Source organism: Notothenia coriiceps, unplaced genomic scaffold (assembly GCF_000735185.1).
Source record: "Notothenia coriiceps isolate Sejong01 unplaced genomic scaffold, NC01 NC01_scaffold00016291, whole genome shotgun sequence".
Lineage (NCBI taxonomy): Eukaryota > Metazoa > Chordata > Actinopteri > Perciformes > Nototheniidae > Notothenia > Notothenia coriiceps.
The window spans coordinates 128,144-146,099 of NW_011348992.1; the positions used below are offsets into that span (position 1 = coordinate 128,144).

Genomic DNA, 17,956 nt, shown 5'->3' on the forward strand with positions numbered 1-17,956 from the left:
ATTTATCATTTATTCTGTTAAAAATGTAATTGCCAATGTCAACAAATCTATTGATGATTTAATAACAACAGTAGCACGTTTAGACAACTGAAATCAGATTATGAGTAGTTTATGAATAATTTTAAATGATTCCTCTATTAAAGGATTTAGGAACCATATATGTAAGGATCCTCCAGGTTTGTGTGTACAAAATGTAGTTTATGACATGAAACTCATCTGGTACAAGTTTGACTTGCTCTGAAAACAACAGAGTTTATTTTCTGAGTTAGGAAAGGTCGTGTTTTTATTTTTATTAAAGGGCAGCTGATTTACATAATAATAATAATAATAATTAATTACATTTTTATTAGAGCGCTTTTCCAAGTGCTCAAATGGATTTACATTACATATTACAAATATTAGACATGTGCATTATGCTTTTGAATCATTTTAAGATCAGATGTCCCTTCTTTAGAAAATGCAAGTTGTCAATTCCCAACTCATGTTTTAGGTCTCCAAGCCACCCTGAGCCGTAAGTCCCGATGGCCGACACTAGAGGCTTTATCTGCCGCTGGGTCCTTGTCTTGTTTTGGTTAGCTGGATGTTAGCCCATGCTTTCTGCTCTAGCCGGCTGTAACGGTGATGGCTCTCCCATGAGGCGGGGGACCGGGACTGTGTTTTTGGATTAAACGTCAAAGGAAGTACCGCGGCCATGGCAGGGGTTTTCGACATCGATTTGGATCAACCGGATGAGAACGCCTCTGACGACGAACTTGAGGACGGGGTGAGTTTACGTTAACGTTGAGGCTAACACCGCCGCCGTTAGCTAGTTAGCTAGCAGCTACAAGGCCTGCGATGCTAAAACCAGGGATCCGTTATCGGACATGTCCTCATTCACCCCTTTCCCGCGGAATCTGGCTGTGCTCCATTAAAAAGTCACTACAATGTATTTAAATCTATTAACATTGCATTTTCTAAAAATGATAGCTGAGCGAAGTACAGCTTTTATAACCGACAACAGTCAACCACATCCCCGAATAAGTAACGTTAAAAGTGTTGACGGCGGACAAGTTGGTGTGTGTCTCGGATTATGGTCACCGCATAACGTTAACGCAGTGAAACTACCAACCATGTTCGCAATGAGTTGTCAGGAAAAAATAGCCAATAACGCCAGGAAATGTCCATAACCAAAGCCAAATAGAAGCGAATCATACATTGGCTAAAGTTATACGTTACATTTCCTCGGGCTTAGCTAATTATGTCCGATAATGGAGTTAGTGGTTTTACTATCATCTGCATCGGCATTCGTTGGTTGTAAGGGTGCACAGTAGCATAATGGGCTGTTGATTATTTAGTAGCATGAATTACACATGTTTAGTTTGTAAACTTCTTTGACACAATTTATACGTATGAGTAGTGAATTCACATATGAACTCACTGCAACAACAATCTGAAATCATACTAATGCTAGTGGAACTGTAGTTTACATGAGTACACTGTTAGATTGACCACTTAACGCTAAATCACTAGTTAGCCTAATTGGGCATTCGTTTATTAGCTATTGGTTCCATCATGGGGGTATTTTAATAAGGTTGTTATTTAAGGAGAAATGCATGACTTATTTAGCCAGCCTAGTAACAACCTATTTATCCGCATTAACTCATTTAGGCTAAATATTTGGCTTTGAAATAAACTCACTTCATTTAAAACCTTTATATAACTTCTTGTATTTGTCATTACATGTCCGGTCTCTTCTTTTCAGGGCCAGCTCAGTGAATACATGGACCAGTGCAGTGGCTTTGAATTGTAAGTACTACAAGTAAAAGTGCGTACCATGTAATTTGGCTGACTGGAAATGATCCTCAGGAATTTTGAATAAATGTTAGTGCTTAGATAGCAACTTTTTCTGGTAGATACTATTGTGGATCAGTGTTGTTTACTGTGTGTCTCACTGAAATAAAGTAGAGTAAATGTTTTCGAAATGTGACCCCCTCTTCTTTTCTTCATTTCTTTGTTTTGCCAGTAACATGGATGACTGTGAGAAGTTTGAAATTTCAGAGAACAGCGTAAACAAGGGAACAGAGCAGATCAGGCCTGAGTGCTTTGAACTGTTAAAAGTGTTGGGAAAGGGTGGCTATGGAAAGGTAAGGCATCTTATTTCCTGGCATGACAACGTACAAACTTAACACTAAATGTTCCTCTTACAATGTAACATGACTCTAATGGAAGGGTTAATTGGGGTAATAATTGCACATAATCTTTCAAGAAAATGTCTGGTCTATGATGCCAATATTTATTTCTAGATTATCTTTTGAATTTTGAAAAGTCTTTAACATTGAATTTAGTATATTTGAAAAAGCTTTAGAAGGTATGGAAAAGTAGTGAATTGCTCAGGCAGGAGGGTGCTCAATCTTTTTTTTATACAGTTTTTAAAGTTTCTTCTTCCATTTTCTGTGGCTTATCTGGAAAAAAGTGCTATAATCAACAATTGTAGGCAAAATGTATACTTCTGGTTTCATCATATGTTCCTTCATACTCAAGTGCAATGTAAATTTTTACAGGTGTTTCAGGTTCGGAAGGTATCGGGTGCCACCTCCGGAAAGATATTTGCCATGAAAGTTTTGAAGAAGGTGATTGTGTGAATGTTTGTTTCAGCTTTGGCTGAAGGGTTCAATTGTATATAATTGTTTATGAGGGTTTACACAGCTATGCTCATTTGCACCAATTAAAGCTGCGACTAACTGCCCTATAGTGTACATACAGAATAATGAGGTGTAGTATGAGAGGAATAGCATCTGCATTATCTAATCCATAAACTCAATACTCTATTGACTCCCAGGCACAATGCAATTTCAAAGGAATAGTTTTACATTTTTGAATTGGGGTAGGATGAGGCTACTTATCCATAGTTGGTTTATAATCTACAGAAGATGACGGTCTGCAGGCTCCAAGTTAGAAGCTAAGTAGTGTACTGCTGTGGATGGGGGCAGTAGTAAACGTTTTTTTTGCCACCAAAAAATTAATCAAAACTGTTTACCCTATATTTAAAATACTTTACCCACTTTACCTTGCTGTCAGACAGCCCTTTGCAATGGGTAACTGAAGCCGTTTCCCATGCTCCATTGAGTGAAAACAGAAGAACATGAGAGTTGATGGTCTGCCTCATCTCTATTGGTTTGTTTATTTGGGTTATTGTTTGACTTTGTTTAGTTTGGATTCTCCAAAGTCACACAATAACATGGACTATGGAGAAATACCTCATACAACCTTACTTCAAAGAATACAAACTATGCCTTTAACTGTGTTTTACGTAGACTGTATGTCACTGTGTTTCTTTTCTGGTGACATACTGGTGCATGTAAAGCCAGAAGCTAAGGGCAGATGCATTTTCCCGTCTGCTGCTTCTGTTCACCTCGGCCTCCTCTCTGCAGCTGACAGAGCCGGTGCCAGACTCTGCCCATATTCCCTGAAGCCTGGGGTTTCTGCTAAAGACTGTGTTTATTGGCTAAATGAGACTTGACTGTAGCTACCTACCTGGTGTCCTGGTTTTTTGCTCGAACTCAGCACCTGATGTTGAAGCTAATGGGGCTAAAGATTTGACCTGAATAGTTCCTCATATCCTGTACTTTGCTGTCCCCTACCAGGCAATGATTGTGCGTAATGCAAAGGACACGGCGCACACAAAAGCTGAGAGGAACATTCTGGAGGAGGTGAAGCACCCGTTCATTGTGGACCTCATCTATGCCTTCCAGACGGGGGGGAAGCTCTACCTTATCCTGGAGTATCTGAGCGGTGAGCAGAGTGACACCATATCCAACACACGGCTGCCTACACTTGGTCATAAATATATTCCATCTTTTTATAAGTTTGGAAATCTGAGTTTGTGCCAGACATTGGATGGGTGTTTTTTTCCCTATAAAGTGCAAATGTGTGTCTGACTTTGTATGTGTTGACTGCAGGAGGGGAGCTGTTTATGCAGCTGGAAAGAGAGGGCATCTTCATGGAAGACACAGCATGGTGAGTTATTTTGTCTGTCACTAGTACAGACATAAATTACAGCAGCCTTCTTTTTTTCTTTGACTCAGCATCTCTGGTGGTCAAAGAGAGTTTACCCCGAGAAAATTAGAGCATGATTGAGTTCTTTTTAAAGTGTCCTTTTTCAGGATGTTATGTCTAAACCTGTCATATCAAAATCTATCGGAATCTTTTCATCCTCTTTCCATTCACGTCCTGTGTTTGTATCAATATTTTAAAGGCAACCCACATTATTTACAATATTAAACCATTTCAAAATGGCAAGAGTAAAGACATCCTCACAAACACCCAGTGTGCTATCTGTCTCTTCAGCCCCTTTCCCACCGGACTCAAAGCCACTAACCACTAACACCCACTAACATCTGGCTTTTGTCACTAGTGGGAAATGTCGCAAGCAGCTTCTATTCCCAGGACCAATGACTTTGTAGTAGTCACGGTTTTATCAGCTTTAAGGTGAAACACTCATTGTTGCCACTTTGAGTTGCGATAATATTATGCTCATTGAACTTGAACAGGATTCATTATGTTCATTATCAGGTTCATATTTGTATTTTGATAAATAGTGATGTCATGTTTTCTCGGAGGAAAAACAAAGGAGTCTAATGGAGGCGTTTCAGGCAGGGGGGAGAGTGTGGGAGAGAAACTCCTTCTGGAGGGAACCTTTGGGTTTTAGCCTTTGCAGACTATTAACATGCACAAAAACCTATTTAACAGTAAGCTTTCACTGTTAAAAAAAAACATGCAAGTACGCAGTGACTTTTACAGAACAAGTTATGCCCGATATGCCAGTTGATGTCTGAAATTATCAGTGTGATCTGTGGTGTCCGGCTGATTCACAGTTGCAATCAACTTATTTAAGGAGATTTGTAGTGGAAAGCGTGGAGTTTGTTAGGGAGTGTGAAGGTCACTTGGAGTCTGGACAAAACACCTGCAGTGTCTGCTGTTGTGTATAAACACAGCCTGTAGATGGAACTGGTGATTACATGAACCAAGCTGCTGAACAAATAAGGGCGTGTGATGTTCCTATACATTGAGAACAACACTTTAACTGCAGATCAGTGGGGAGTATTCAGACCATTTCCAAATATCTATAGTCAGTGGTCATAGTAAAGGAAATTTGAATAACCTGTTTTCAATAAAAAAACATTATATTTACAGTTTCTACCTGGCTGAGATCTCCATGGCGATGGGTCACTTGCACCAGAAAGGCATCATCTACAGAGACCTGAAGCCTGAGAACATCATGCTCAACAACAATGGTACACAAGGATCACTCAACAAATGAGAAAAACTTGCTCCGAGATAAATGTCCTTCCCACTTAGGAATTCTTTCTCCAATATCTCCATCTTACGTTTGCTCTGTTTCCTTGTAGGACACGTGAAGTTGACAGACTTTGGTCTATGCAAAGAGTCCATCCATGACGGGACAGTCACCCACACCTTCTGCGGCACTATTGAGTACATGTATGCCACACAGTCATCATGCTGATTCTGTAGATGAATGTCTGCAGACAGATTTACATTTAGTCATATTTCCTCATTCCTACAGTGTGGTGAATGTGCTCATTCTCTTCTCCGTCCTCAGGGCTCCAGAGATCCTGATGAGGAGCGGACACAACCGCGCAGTGGACTGGTGGAGTTTAGGCGCTCTTATGTATGACATGCTGACAGGAGCAGTAAGTGCACACTGATCCATCCCATGCACACTCAAACGTTCATTAAGTCAAGAAGCATTGGCTTATGCTTACTTTTGTTTCTGTCCTGCTACTTTCTCACAGCCTCCATTCACTGGTGAAAACCGAAAGAAGACGATAGACAAAATCTTAAAATGCAAGCTGAGCCTTCCACCTTACCTCACACAAGAAGCCAGGGACCTCCTGAAAAAGGTTAGCAACATAAACTGGCTTACTCTTCTCTGTTTTTAACATTTTGGAGTAGCAGATAAATAAGTCTCTTTCTCCTTCAGCTGCTAAAACGAAATGCCTCGCTGCGACTTGGGGCTGGACAGGGAGATGCTGCTGAAGTCCAGGTAAATACATCCTTTGAAAGTAAAGTTTGAATTGTATGCATGAAGGTTGTTAATATAATTAATCTGTAAGAAGAAATGCTTCCGTGATGTCCTAATCATGAAGTGTAACATCTCTGCTGCTTTCATTGTATTTCCAAGGCCCACCCATTCTTCCGGCAAATAAACTGGGACGATCTTCTCGCTCGCAAAGTAGAGCCTCCATTCAAACCCTACCTGGTAAGGATTTTTTTCAATGCATCAACAGTGACATGATTACTACCCCATGCGATCGGTTTACTGACCTGCTTCTTTTGGCAGCAATCGGCGGATGATGTCAGCCAGTTTGACTCCAAGTTCACCAGCCAGACTCCGGTGGACAGCCCCGACGACTCCACGCTCAGCGAGAGCGCAAATCAAGCCTTCCTGGTGAGTGCCTACTGTCGTAGCTCTCAGCAAACTGCAACTCTTTCTGTGTTTCTGTCTGCGTTTGCAGATTTTTGACTAATTTAATAACAAATCGTGTATTGAATAATCCCTATTGAAAGCATCATTTTGGATTGAGCATCTGAAGACGGAGGGTGTTTAATAGAACATTGGGTTTTACCCTTGCCCCTTACTATTTCTGTTTTGTCAGCAAACAATCATAAAAACAGAACTCTGGACGTTGTTTATTATTTTCTTTCCAACAGTTATGTCTTACGAGAATCTGTTAATGCGTGCCATCTGGTGAAGTCCTGTTAGCTTTCCTGGAAGCTTAACTCACTCTTCCACCACATTGCATGATACGGTTTACTCAGCGTTTCATTGCTCATCATCAGCTGTGGGTTGTTTTTTTGGAAAGATGTTCTTTGAAGAGGTGGACTCAGACCTCTCTCTGTTTTTGTCCCCCACCCCCTCCCCAGGGTTTCACGTACGTAGCTCCATCTGTGCTGGAACATGTCAAAGAGAAGTTCTCTTTCGAGCCAAAGGTGCGCTCGCCAAGGAAGTTCCCAGGAAGCCCCCGAACACCTGTGAGGTAACGGCGTTTGATCTTTCTGGTTCCATTGAATCTGTATTTTCAGACTTTACCAGCAGAAATTCTTTCTCACATTGATTACTCATTTTGTTGACTTTGTAAACGTAGCCAGCTTTATCCAAATAGAGCCCTCGTTCCTTTCCAAATACGCAGCAGTAAACAGTTTGTCCATAAGTAGGGATCGGCTTATTATATCTTCAGTTGAACTTTATTTAATGGGGTTTGTTTTAGAGAAGAAAACCTGCTTAGGGATGCGTTAGGATTTTATCAATACTACTACACTTGTCTAAACAGCTATTTAATATATGAAAAAAAGAGAATAACTTCAGGATTACCATTTATTTCACCTACAACTAAATGTTTGACCTCCATTTTTTTTTCTAGGTATGATTTCAAACGTCTATTACACAAACTCTTTTACAAAATATCTTTGAATTTTGATTAGAAAATAATAATTCACTACAGTATTATGAATCATATCGCAAATGCAGTATCACTTAAAAATAATCCCGTTAGTTATTTTGTTCTTAATCGTGCAGCCCTAACACAGATGGCTTGACCTCTAACCTTACATATAAGAGCTGCTGCACCACAGACCATGATTTCTCACGTCTTCCACAGTCCGTTGAAGTTTGTGGGAGGGGACTGCTGGCCCCGGGGCCCCCCGCTGAGCAGCCGCCCTGTGGAGCAGCCCATGGAGGAGTCAGCAGCGGAGCAGATGGACACGTGCAGCGGTGGCTCCTCCGAGGTGTCTGCGCCGCTTCCCATCAGGCAGCCTTCAGGCCTCAACGCAGGGCCGTACAAAAAGCAGACCTACCCCATGAACTCCAAACGGCCCGAGCACCTACGGATGAACCTATGACGCACGGCTCTCCTACGGACTTCCTCTTCCCTTTTGTTGATTTGTTCAAAGAGACTTGTAGAATTTCTTTTTTTAATTGACTGACACTGTCTGTGCTGATCACCAGCTCTTCCACTAGCGCCTTCCTGTCCTCCTGCCTCCGCCTGACGCAGGTCATCTACAGCAGTCGGGGAAGTTGTGTGAGAGTTGGCTGGGTAATGCCTGCTGAGTGCTGAGGGGGCGTTATCGTATGATTTACTGGTGCTCTTTTATCCTTAAGTCTGGACAAAGTTACTTTTAGTGTTAACGACTCATTGTCTCCAGAGAATTTAGTAAGAAGGGGCTTTTTTTTTCTTCATTAATAGGCTTCTTTTTTTTTTTTAGCAGTCCTCACTTGCAGGTTACACTATCTGTAGGTAGAGTAATCTTCGGATACCGATTCCTCACTGAACACACTTTTCCTTTTGTTTGAGGAAAACAATCACAATGCCTTTGCTCTGGAGCATGTGGTCAGGAGTAGGCGAAGCACGTATAACAGAAAAGCAGCTATAAAAAGACGAGTGAAATGGAAACATCACTTTCACCCCAATCAATACCAAATGCTGGCGCTGCTTTAGTCCTCTGACTGGAAAGCTTTCCGCTGAGGTCTGACCAGAAGCACTGTTCAGTTTCTGTTGTTTTGAATGTTAACAAACTCTAAATGCCTTTCTGCATTAATGTCCTGCCCTTAGCTCGAATGAGGCCTACAGAATTATGTTTTAATTTATCTATTCCGTCAGTTGGACCCAGAAATAGGCGAAGGAAAACTGATATCACCGAGTTTTATCGATTCAGGCAGTCTTCATGTTCATGTGCTCCGGGTGTTAAATGTTTGCTTTCTGTTAGGGCTGTACCGAATAGTACGAAGCATCGAAACAGCAACATTCAGTATCTTTTTGTATTTTTTATTCCATTCATCCTGTTTAAAAACAGTAGTTTTGCACATAAAGATTAGACTAAATTAATGTTATTAGTATTGTACCATTGGTAGATGCCAGTTGTGGCTGGGTCGGATGTATTTTTGACTGATCTAAACATTCCAAGTAACTACACAAGTCAAATATGTATAAAACATGTTGTCTAACAGTCATACATTGCATTTATATAACACAAATAGATTTCTGCCCAAACACTATTATACTAGATTACTTTAAAGGGTCATATTATGTAATTGCATTCGCTTGACACTCGTCTGTCGAAAAAATTGCTTCCTATCAACAACATTCGGTGCAGCCCTATTCTTTGGTGGTAGGGGGATTAACTCTGATTCAGGGAGCAGACCATCTATTAACCCCTGAGGTGTAATATCTGCTAGAGTAGAGCTTCTTGCTGTTCAAAGCTTCTCTGCAGATTCCCAAGAGGAAAAATTAGTGGATGAACACTGGCTTCAGTTTTTGAACGGCTCCCTGTGTTATCCAAATACTTTAGTGATTGACCAAAAGCACTGTTACAATGAACCAAATGATTTTGAAATGAGAACATCAAAGCTCAAACACTCATTGGATCAGATTTCTTTCCATGTTGATGCTCACAAAAGCAGTTTATTGTGTATTTGTATGAGAGTGTGTAACCTAGCTGAAGATAGCATAGATCCAGTTTCTAGATTGGGTCAGTCAGTGTCTATTGGTTTTTCTTCTTCTTTTACCAGTCACTCCACTTTTAACTCTACTAACCTCCTTTACTTGTGATATTTATTTTTAAGTGCCATTTTGTTTCCACTGCATTGTTCAAAACTATGCAAACTATGTATTTATTATGTAGTAGTATTTAGATAAGGTGATAATTGATTTGACTTCTGGCTTTATACTTTACCAATAAGCATGTAAAGTATGATTTTATTTCCACAGAACATGCTTAAAGCTGTTTTATTTTCATTCCTACATATAGGACAGTGACCTATTCCTATAAGTATTTATTGTATAATAGGGGGGACACAATGTCTTAAAACTTTCCTGCTGAAAACTTGAACTTTTTATTTTTGCAGTGCTTAAAGCAAGAAAAACACTGATGCAAAACCGAGGATGTTCATCTGAGTGGGATCGTTTCTGTGTGCGAGTAGATTGTATGAAAGAGTTTGGGAAATGAACAAGGATACACTGCGTCTGTGCAGGTATACCTGAGTGTCCTCCACACAGATGATGTAACTGCTTACTTCAGGTGGGAAACACATTTTGAATAAAATCACCAGTGGGAATTAAATAACATGTTGCTTGTTCTTCTCTAGATCTGCCCCTTAACATGGGGATTGATAAGTTGTAATATGTACATGAAGTCAAATAAAATAAATAGTCTGAGCCGTGGCAAGGTAGGTTTGTGTGCATGTGGTCTGCAAAAGCTAAAATCCCAAAGTTCCTTCCAAAGCGAGTTTCTCTCCCACACACTGCTAGAACTTAGTCTTTTATTAAATTCCTCGACATAGTAACTTCACTATGTAACACACGCTCCAACACATTGTACGTGATAAGGGGTGGGACATCTCTAAGCAGTTGACCAATCATGCACTAAATGACAATTGCTTTAGTTTAAAGTGTCAGCAAATGTTTAGTCTTTTTGCAACATAAGACAAGTCAAACATTTAAATTGTAGATCTTTATTCAGAATCATCTAAATGGATAAAATAACAACACAGTGAAATGATTTTTGTACATAATAAAATAGATGTTTCTCCCAGTCTTTGGTTTTTACAAAAACGAGGCTCTGTAGCCTCTATAGAAAAATAGTTTGTAAATAAATCTCAGTTGCATCCTTTTTATCATTTGTGGAAAAAATAATCACCAAACGCTGAAAGCAAAAGGCAAACTGTTTATCCATCACGTAAAGAAATGTTTAAGCCTGCCATGTATATTTTCAGTGTCAGGATGCAGGATGACATAGGTCACTCTCGGACCATGTGATGGACCGGGCTTCCTCAAAGCCTTCACAGTGCCGTAGGAGCTCAGAGATAAAGCAGAATTCAGCAGGCCCTCCTGAGCTGTTACAAATAACACGTCTGCCACTCATTCAGAAACAGAGGGTCCCATGTTTGTTCAAACGCGTTGTTGAGGAAAAAAGATCTTTAAAATACTTTATATATTTTTCTCTGTCGTATTTACAAGTAGAAGAAACTGCCAAAGTAGAATAATTTCCTGCTACAATAGGAACGATTATATTGAGATTTAAGGTGAATAAAAGCAACACAAAAGGAAACAACTTAAAGCTGGGGTAGGTAAGTTTGAGAAACCAGCTCGAGATACACTTTGTTATATTCCACGGAAGTGCTTTGACAAAAATAATCCATGAAAAAATGTCATCTGTGGAAGCCGTAGTACTGTAAAAAGCACGACCAATCATCTGAGCCGGCCCGGCTAAAGTAACTGGATGGCCTACCTGCCTGTCAGCCTTCCATCTGTGCACAAACTTATCCTGTGCCCTCATTGGTCATGTGCGCGCTCGTGTGTGTTGGAGGAGGGGCTCTGTAAAGAAGTGGCAGATTTTTTCCGGCTGTGTATGTGCACTCGAGCTGGTTTCTCCAAAATGATCTACCCCACCTTTAAAATACAAAATAAATCACTTAAGGGCATGACAATAATCAGCTCTGTCGTCTGTGAGAGTGAAGAATAGGGATGACTGGTGAATAAATCAGAAACATAACTGTAGGTGCAACTGGTGGCCCTTAGCCTGTTAAAGAAACAGTGTTAACTTCACTGGACAGAGGGGTATGGAGAAAAAAAAAATCACATTATAAATACAAGCCCAACACCCTAGATCCCCCCCACCTATACCTTAATACTTAATAAATCTGCAGGTGTGGAGATGTGGCTCCGTCCCTCCACTTGTAGACCTTCTCAGTGATGACGGTGCGGCACAGAGGGCAGCTCTTCTCCCGGTTGAACCACAGCGCGATGCAGTCATCACAGAAGATGTGCTGCACACAGAAACACACGTCAGCACGTCCTGCACTCATTATGCATGACTTAAGATACACAGCTGGTTCAGGAACACAGGATGGGATTAGAATCATTTCAAAAGAACAACATGGGTCCTTATTAGTGGTAATCACTTAAGAATGTCATTAATCATGATTTTTTTTCTTTCATCTGGAAGCTTTTTAAAACAGACTTTTCTGTTCTACACACAGGGGCGGGGGATATCTCCAGCGTCATTGTGTTATCTGTGTTTGCCATGTAACCACAGAATCTGCGCTGGAATTACAGGAGGAAGTCTGAGTCAATTCACTTTATTTTTTTAGAAGCGTTTAGGTGTCCAGATTAATATCGAGGTTTCAAATAGACAGCCTTAGTTATTATTAAAATGACCAATGTATAATTGTCTGATATAAGTTTATATTTTTTAAATAATTAGTTCCTAAGTAATGCTGCTCCTGCTCATTCATTATACATTTGTGATCTAAAGCACATGAGTTCCACAACTGCTGTAAAGTTTAAAAAAGTGAAGTAATAATAACATGAATAAAGACGAAGGATATACAGTATGTGACAGATGCCTAAAAGATATATATCTGTCTGTTTAAGCAGTAAAAGCTCATCAATAACTCCAATTTAACATTTTACAAGTATAATGCTAAATCCTGAGCAGAGGTATTACCTGACAGAGCAGCACCCGGGGGTCCCGGTACTCGCCCTGACAGATGGGACACACATCTCCGGCCTCGCTGCACTGACTCCTAGTGGCTGCTGTGCCTGTATGCTGAGACACAAAAACCCAACACCTCAACACAGCTGGTTACTCAATGTGACCTTTTAATATTTAACTAAGAGGATTCCCAACTGACCTCGCCATTTAGAAAGACCCTCACAGTTTTCAGTATGGACGTCCACTGTCCGTACAATCCTAAAAGCTAAAGTAGGGAGAAAAAATTATTTCAGTTCAGAAACATTAATAATAAAAACAAGTATATCTGGCTAGTTTCACGGATCACACCTTCATTATGAGGTAGAGCAAAGCCAGCAGGACTCCCAGTGTGAGGCCGGGGGTACCGTCCACCTCCTGGTAGGTGACCAGGTAGCGGAACCACAGCGGGACAGGAGCCGTGGCCTGGTGGGCCTGACCCAGCTCCTCGCTCAGCATCACCCACCGGCCCTGCAGACGCACACACGCTGAATAAGAACTTCTGAACAAGAGCCGCCATGTACAACATCTGCAACATCTGCGGGGCCACCGCTTGGTGTATACTATTATGCCTGCAATGGATGAGCTGATCAAATTGTACATTGCAATCAGATTCAAGGAAATACTGCTGATTTCTGCCCAGACTAATAATTGTATTATAAGCTAACAGACTTGGAAGATACATTGTTGTGAGGCAGTAGCTTTTGTCAATCAGGAACTGCAACTCAATTGAGACATCAATGTTTTATATTGGGGCAGCTCCTTACTAATGTGTATATGGATTCCCTGTTAGGTGTCCGTGGTGTGATTTGGTTCCTTCAAAAGACATCACTAAACCCCACAAGTTATTTATCTTGCAAATGTACGAATTGTATGACTGAATCTCAGATTTATTTCGGAAGTTTGTGACTTAATTCTCTGAGTTTTCTTCTCGCAATATCCCTTGTTTCCATTACTTATTATTAATTGTTTAACTGCATTGAGTTTAAAAAGCCCTTGTAGCCAAGACATAACATTTGAGTGGTATTTTTTTGAATTAACCAACAATCCAAGGGGCAATTCCAGAAAATATATTCCTCCCTGATTAAAAGGGGAGTGGCTAAACGAGCCACACCTGAGAGCTGGAGGAAGCCAATCAAGGTGATGAGTCACACCTGTGAGGTTAGGATGGCGGGCATCTCACTCAACTGCAGAAAGACAACAGGAATGGAAGTCTGACCCAGCTAATGAACCCAGTTATTTTGTGACCTTTTCTGATCATCCGGGCTCTCTTTTGACCATCACGGCCCGTCCACACAGCCACGTGCATTGAAAGCTTTACCATTCACTTTGAATGGGGTGACGTCACTTTTCGCCGAACTGCATTGTGGGAAGCAAAGCGGAGCTTTGCTGGTGTGGCTCGCTGCAAAAGTTGAGCAATGTTCAACTTTTGAAGCCTCGGCAAAACCGTCAGCCAATCAAATCATATGCCAGTACAAGCTCTAGCCAATCCCACGCACGTTCAGCAAATGTGTGGCCACAGCGCTTCAGCCAATTCGCGACCATGGCATGAGGGTTTTCTTTTATCTGGACGACCTCATAGTCATGGCCAGGTCCAGGGAATGGGCAATGTTTCACACAGCCCAATTGATCCTACACCTAACCAAGTTGGGATTTGCGGTCAATTGGAAGAAGAGCAGTCTGCTCTTCTTCCAATTGACCGCAAATCCCAACTTGGTTAGGTGTAGGATCAATTGGGCTGTGTGAAACATTGCCCATTCCCTGGACCTGGCCATGACTNGTGACGTCACTTTTCGCCGAACTGCATTGTGGGAAGCAGAGCTGAGCTTTCCTGGCGTTTCAGGCTGCAAAGGTTGAGCAATGTTCCGGCCCGTCCACACAGCGGCGTGCGTTGAAGCTTGCCGGCGGGCGTGTCTGAAACTCGACCAACAACCAATCACATGAATTTCCTTCCCCTGACACACAAGCAGCGGCTAGAGCTTGTACTGGCATATGATTCGATTGGCTGACGCTTCTGCCGAGGCTTCAAAAGTTGAACATTGCTCAACTTAGTTGAGCAATGTTCAACTTTTGAAGCCTCGGCAGAAGCGTCAGCCAATCGAATCATATGCCAGTACAAGCTCTAGCCGCTGCTTGTGTGTCAGGGGAANGGTTAATGAGTTGGAATGATGTGATGATGCATACTCATGTACAGTAGGTGGCGGTATGCACCTTTTAAGTTGTTTGCAATCCGCCAAAAGCAAGAGAAGAAGAAGAAGAAGAAGAAGAAGAAGAAGAAGAAGAAGAAGAAGAAGAACCATGTTCCAGTAGGTGGCGGCATTGCAGCATTCTACATCCGACACGCCGCAAAAACTTCAGAAGAAGAAGTTTGCGGACGTCGGCTGTCGTAAACAGCGTCAATATGTCAGAACGAGCAGCGTATGGCTTAGCCTGAAAGATAACAGCTTGGTTTTCCTTTTGGTTTATTTTGCTTTTGTTTCGTTTGGCGACTTGGACTTTATATTAAATGGAGACCAATAGCTTACTATGAAACTCCGGGATCAGAATGACAGGTGAGCTGAAGCTTTTAACAGTAGCCTGATGGAAACATCTGTTAGCTGCTAATGCTAACGGCACAGCAGGATACGGTCAGCTGTCTATTTATCTGTCTGTCACTACTTTTGGTTTGATTGTCTGTGAATTAATAATGTATAATTCTGCTGACGTTACTCAACTTTCAAAAACATTTAACTTATAGCCCTGGGGAGACGTTCAATGCAACACTGACTGCTAGCCAATGTAAGTTAGCAACTAAACTCTTGCTAACTTGATGATTACCACTTACACAAAATACTGACGTCTTCTTGTTTTAGTGTGTCAGCTTTTAGAAATTACACAACACATGTTAATTGGTACTGCTTCCACAGTTTAACCCTATTCCTATCATCACAAACTTAACCTATTTACACTTTAACCTAGTCGTTTTTGATCAGAGAGCCCTCTGTTCAAAGATAAATGCAGGAGCTTGCAGAAAAATCATTATGCTAAACATTAATATCTTAGATTAACTAACAACTGTGGAATTTATGAAGTATTATACAAGTTGTCAATACAGCAGTGATCTCAGTTAATGCCACACATTGTGACTGTTGCTATAAAAGTTCTTTTTTTTAATGTGTTAGGCCTGATTCCAGAAGAGCACTGAAACTGAGGTATTCCCCTGCTGTAATGCAGCCTAATTCAAGTGAAGGAAATGGTTTATCCCTGAACCTGCAGCCAGAGCCCACCAGGCCTCCAGCCCCCGGGGCGGCTGCTGCCAGCCCTGAGAGCAACGAGGTGAGGGTAAATATGACCAGCAAGCCGGGGGAGAGCGGTGGAGGCGCGTCATCCAGGAGATCCAGAGTCAACTCCCACAGCCACACACACTCTCAGCCGCACTCACACAACCGGGGGCCGCACCACTCCAATCCAGAGGCCGAGCTGGACCCGCCGGACTCTGATCTGGACTCAGGAGAACCCAGCTCCTCCTTTTCTGAGCTCCGGTGTCTCTTCCGCTGGCTTCAAAAGAGTCTTCCTTTTCTCGTCATCATTTGTGCTAAACTGGTCGTCCAACATGCTCTTGGTGAGTTCAAGGTTAAGGCTACTGTTGGTTACTTTTTTCAAAAATAACTTTGTCAGATTCACTATATCCTGGAAATATTATATTATACAGTTGAAGTGCAAAATGGCATCCTGTTCCTCCCTCTCCCACATTCCATTATGCCAAAGGGAAACAACCAATAATATCCAAGGAGTTTCCTGTGAACTGTCAAACTAGGCAGCACTGATCAAATATGAATCAAGATGCTCTTACTTTATTGCCTATTTCTCGCTTCAAAATGTTACGGTTTAGCTATGAAAAGAGGAGGTTTGGAGCAGAGAGGTTGCACTTGAATTTGGCTCAACATGACGGCCTCATTTTACAGCCTAATAGGCAAAACAGTCATAAAAACTTGATTCACATTTGATCAGCGCTGCGTAGATTGTCAGTTTGACTAGACTGACACCTCAGCTCTGAGTGGTTTTTATCATTCGGGTGAGGTTGCCATTAGAAACACTGGGCAGATGCAGAGAAACATGATCTTTTCCAGAGTTTATCCATCTCTGGCCCTACGGTCAGGATATAGTGGCAGTTTTTAGCAAACATGACAGTTATATTAAATAATATCACAAACTGTAAGGCATTATCGCAACTGTTGGCACAAAACAACATGCTAAACTATGTTCTCCATTTCACAGGGCTAGCAGTTGGGGTTGGCCTCTTCACAACTTTTCTATATGTGAATAAAAACATTCAAACTCAAGTATTTCTTCAGGTAAGTTCAGAACAGAAAAACACATTTTTTAATTCCTTATACATTTCTTTGTCAATACATCCATAACCATGTGTTTTCTATGTGTTCCCTCAGGATCGCCACTCCAAGCTGCAGTGTGTATGGCTGCTAGTGTTCCTGACCTCCTCCACCCTCCTGCTTTACTACACCTTTCTCAGTGAGACACTCCACTATTGGTAAGAGTGAATGCATCACTTCAAAATACTCAGATTGCTTTATTGTCCATTGGATTTGTATAAAATGGAAATGAGTAATGTAAAATGGACCGCACATTACGATACACACAATTATGCGTAAAAAAAACTTAACATGCCAAAGTTGGAGTAATAAAAGTGTGTGCATTGAACTGAAAGGATTTGACCTGAATGTCCTCCTCCCTCCAGCCTCATCTTCCTCAGCCCCACCATCGAGCCGCTGGGTTTCTGGGAGGTTCTGTGGACTGTCGGCATCACCAACTTCATAATAAAGTTTCTCTTTATGGGGATGAAGTGCCTTATCCTGCTGATGCCGTCCTCACTGGTGAACTATAAAACCCAGGTGAGTGCAGTGAAGGTTTTATCTCTAAAGTATTATCACTAAATGTGAGCACCAGATGGAAGAATATTTGATACATTTCTCTGTCAAAAATAAAAAAGGTAATTGAAATAAACAGATGGAGGGATAGCCCGGTGACCTAGCTATGGAAGGTACAAAAATAATCAATTTGTTATCATAGTGAAATGTCTATTTGAACCAAAATTCTAATCAATACATCACAAAACAGTTTAAATTGTGTAAGGAGGAAGAGAAAACTTAGCGGAGGGTCCAAGAAGGCCCGGGGAAGATCACAGGTGGTGTTGGAGAAGAGTTGTTTTACCCCACCAGCTCCTGGGTTCAGTGACGGCCCGTCCACACAGCAGCGTGCGTTGAAGCTTGCCGGCGGGCGTGTCTGAAACTCGACCAACAACCAATCACATCAATGTCCCTCCCCTGACACACAAGCAGCGGTTTGATTGACTAGAGCTTGTACTGGCATATGATTAGATTGGCTGACGCTTCTGCCGAGGCTTCAAAAGTTGAACATTGCTCAACTTTTGAAG

The 17,956-nt window shown here is 41.5% G+C and overlaps 3 protein-coding genes across 6 annotated transcripts; 2 read left to right on the forward strand and 1 right to left on the reverse strand.

Moving 5' to 3' along the window:
* The first annotated feature begins 537 nt into the window (after positions 1 to 537).
* LOC104949480 (ribosomal protein S6 kinase beta-1) lies at positions 538 to 10,121 on the forward strand. Of its 3 annotated transcripts, XM_010775835.1 has the most exons (15): positions 538 to 763; positions 1,742 to 1,785; positions 2,003 to 2,123; positions 2,541 to 2,609; positions 3,624 to 3,771; positions 3,939 to 3,996; positions 5,173 to 5,273; positions 5,388 to 5,478; positions 5,600 to 5,690; positions 5,793 to 5,900; positions 5,981 to 6,043; positions 6,182 to 6,259; positions 6,341 to 6,448; positions 6,925 to 7,037; positions 7,659 to 10,121. In XM_010775835.1, the coding sequence occupies exons 1-15, from the start codon at positions 692 to 694 to the stop codon at positions 7,897 to 7,899; spliced, it is 1,506 nt and encodes a 501-aa protein (XP_010774137.1). In that variant the 5' UTR covers positions 538 to 691; the 3' UTR covers positions 7,900 to 10,121. The 3 variants fall into 3 exon arrangements, with proteins under 3 accessions (XP_010774137.1, XP_010774141.1, XP_010774140.1); XM_010775838.1 differs by lacking the exon at positions 538 to 763 and having other exon boundaries at positions 1,754 to 1,785; positions 2,038 to 2,123; XM_010775839.1 differs by lacking the exons at positions 538 to 763; positions 2,003 to 2,123.
* A 1,271-nt stretch (positions 10,122 to 11,392) lies between these two features.
* On the reverse strand, positions 11,393 to 13,020 carry LOC104949481 (RING finger and transmembrane domain-containing protein 1-like). Its single transcript, XM_010775840.1, has 4 exons — positions 12,838 to 13,020; positions 12,689 to 12,754; positions 12,502 to 12,603; positions 11,393 to 11,821 (listed from the first exon to the last, which is right to left on the reverse strand). The coding sequence occupies exons 1-4, from the start codon at positions 12,982 to 12,984 to the stop codon at positions 11,687 to 11,689; spliced, it is 450 nt and encodes a 149-aa protein (XP_010774142.1). The 5' UTR covers positions 12,985 to 13,020; the 3' UTR covers positions 11,393 to 11,686.
* Positions 13,021 to 14,885: 1,865 nt separating this feature from the next.
* Positions 14,886 to 17,462, forward strand: LOC104949482 (RING finger and transmembrane domain-containing protein 1-like). Of its 2 annotated transcripts, XM_010775842.1 has the most exons (6): positions 14,886 to 15,077; positions 15,263 to 15,303; positions 15,687 to 16,126; positions 16,783 to 16,859; positions 16,953 to 17,053; positions 17,261 to 17,462. In XM_010775842.1, coding segments are annotated over exons 2-6 (816 nt in total). In that variant the 5' UTR covers positions 14,886 to 15,077; positions 15,263 to 15,301; the 3' UTR covers positions 17,457 to 17,462. The 2 variants fall into 2 exon arrangements, with proteins under 2 accessions (XP_010774144.1, XP_010774143.1); XM_010775841.1 differs by lacking the exon at positions 15,263 to 15,303.
* The last annotated feature ends 494 nt before the right edge of the window (positions 17,463 to 17,956 follow it).

Excerpts from the sequence above, each read along its gene's own strand:
- LOC104949480 (XM_010775835.1), top strand. The coding sequence starts at position 692 with ATGGCAGGGGTTTTCGACATCGATTTGGATCAACCGGATGAGAACGCC. Across the intron at positions 2,610-3,623 it reads CCATGAAAGTTTTGAAGAAG|GCAATGATTGTGCGTAATGC; the intron begins GTGATTGTGTGA and ends GTCCCCTACCAG. Across the intron at positions 6,044-6,181 it reads GAGATGCTGCTGAAGTCCAG|GCCCACCCATTCTTCCGGCA; the intron begins GTAAATACATCC and ends TGTATTTCCAAG.
- LOC104949481 (XM_010775840.1), bottom strand. The coding sequence starts at position 12,984 with ATGCTGAGCGAGGAGCTGGGTCAGGCCCACCAGGCCACGGCTCCTGTC. Across the intron at positions 12,755-12,837 it reads TGCTCTACCTCATAATGAAG|CTTTTAGGATTGTACGGACA; the intron begins GTGTGATCCGTG and ends TCCCTACTTTAG. Across the intron at positions 11,822-12,501 it reads CCCGGGTGCTGCTCTGTCAG|CACATCTTCTGTGATGACTG; the intron begins GTAATACCTCTG and ends TTCTGTGTGCAG.
- LOC104949482 (XM_010775841.1), top strand. The coding sequence starts at position 15,052 with ATGAAACTCCGGGATCAGAATGACAG. Across the intron at positions 15,078-15,686 it reads CTCCGGGATCAGAATGACAG|GCCTGATTCCAGAAGAGCAC; the intron begins GTGAGCTGAAGC and ends TTAATGTGTTAG. Across the intron at positions 16,860-16,952 it reads AAACTCAAGTATTTCTTCAG|GATCGCCACTCCAAGCTGCA; the intron begins GTAAGTTCAGAA and ends GTGTTCCCTCAG.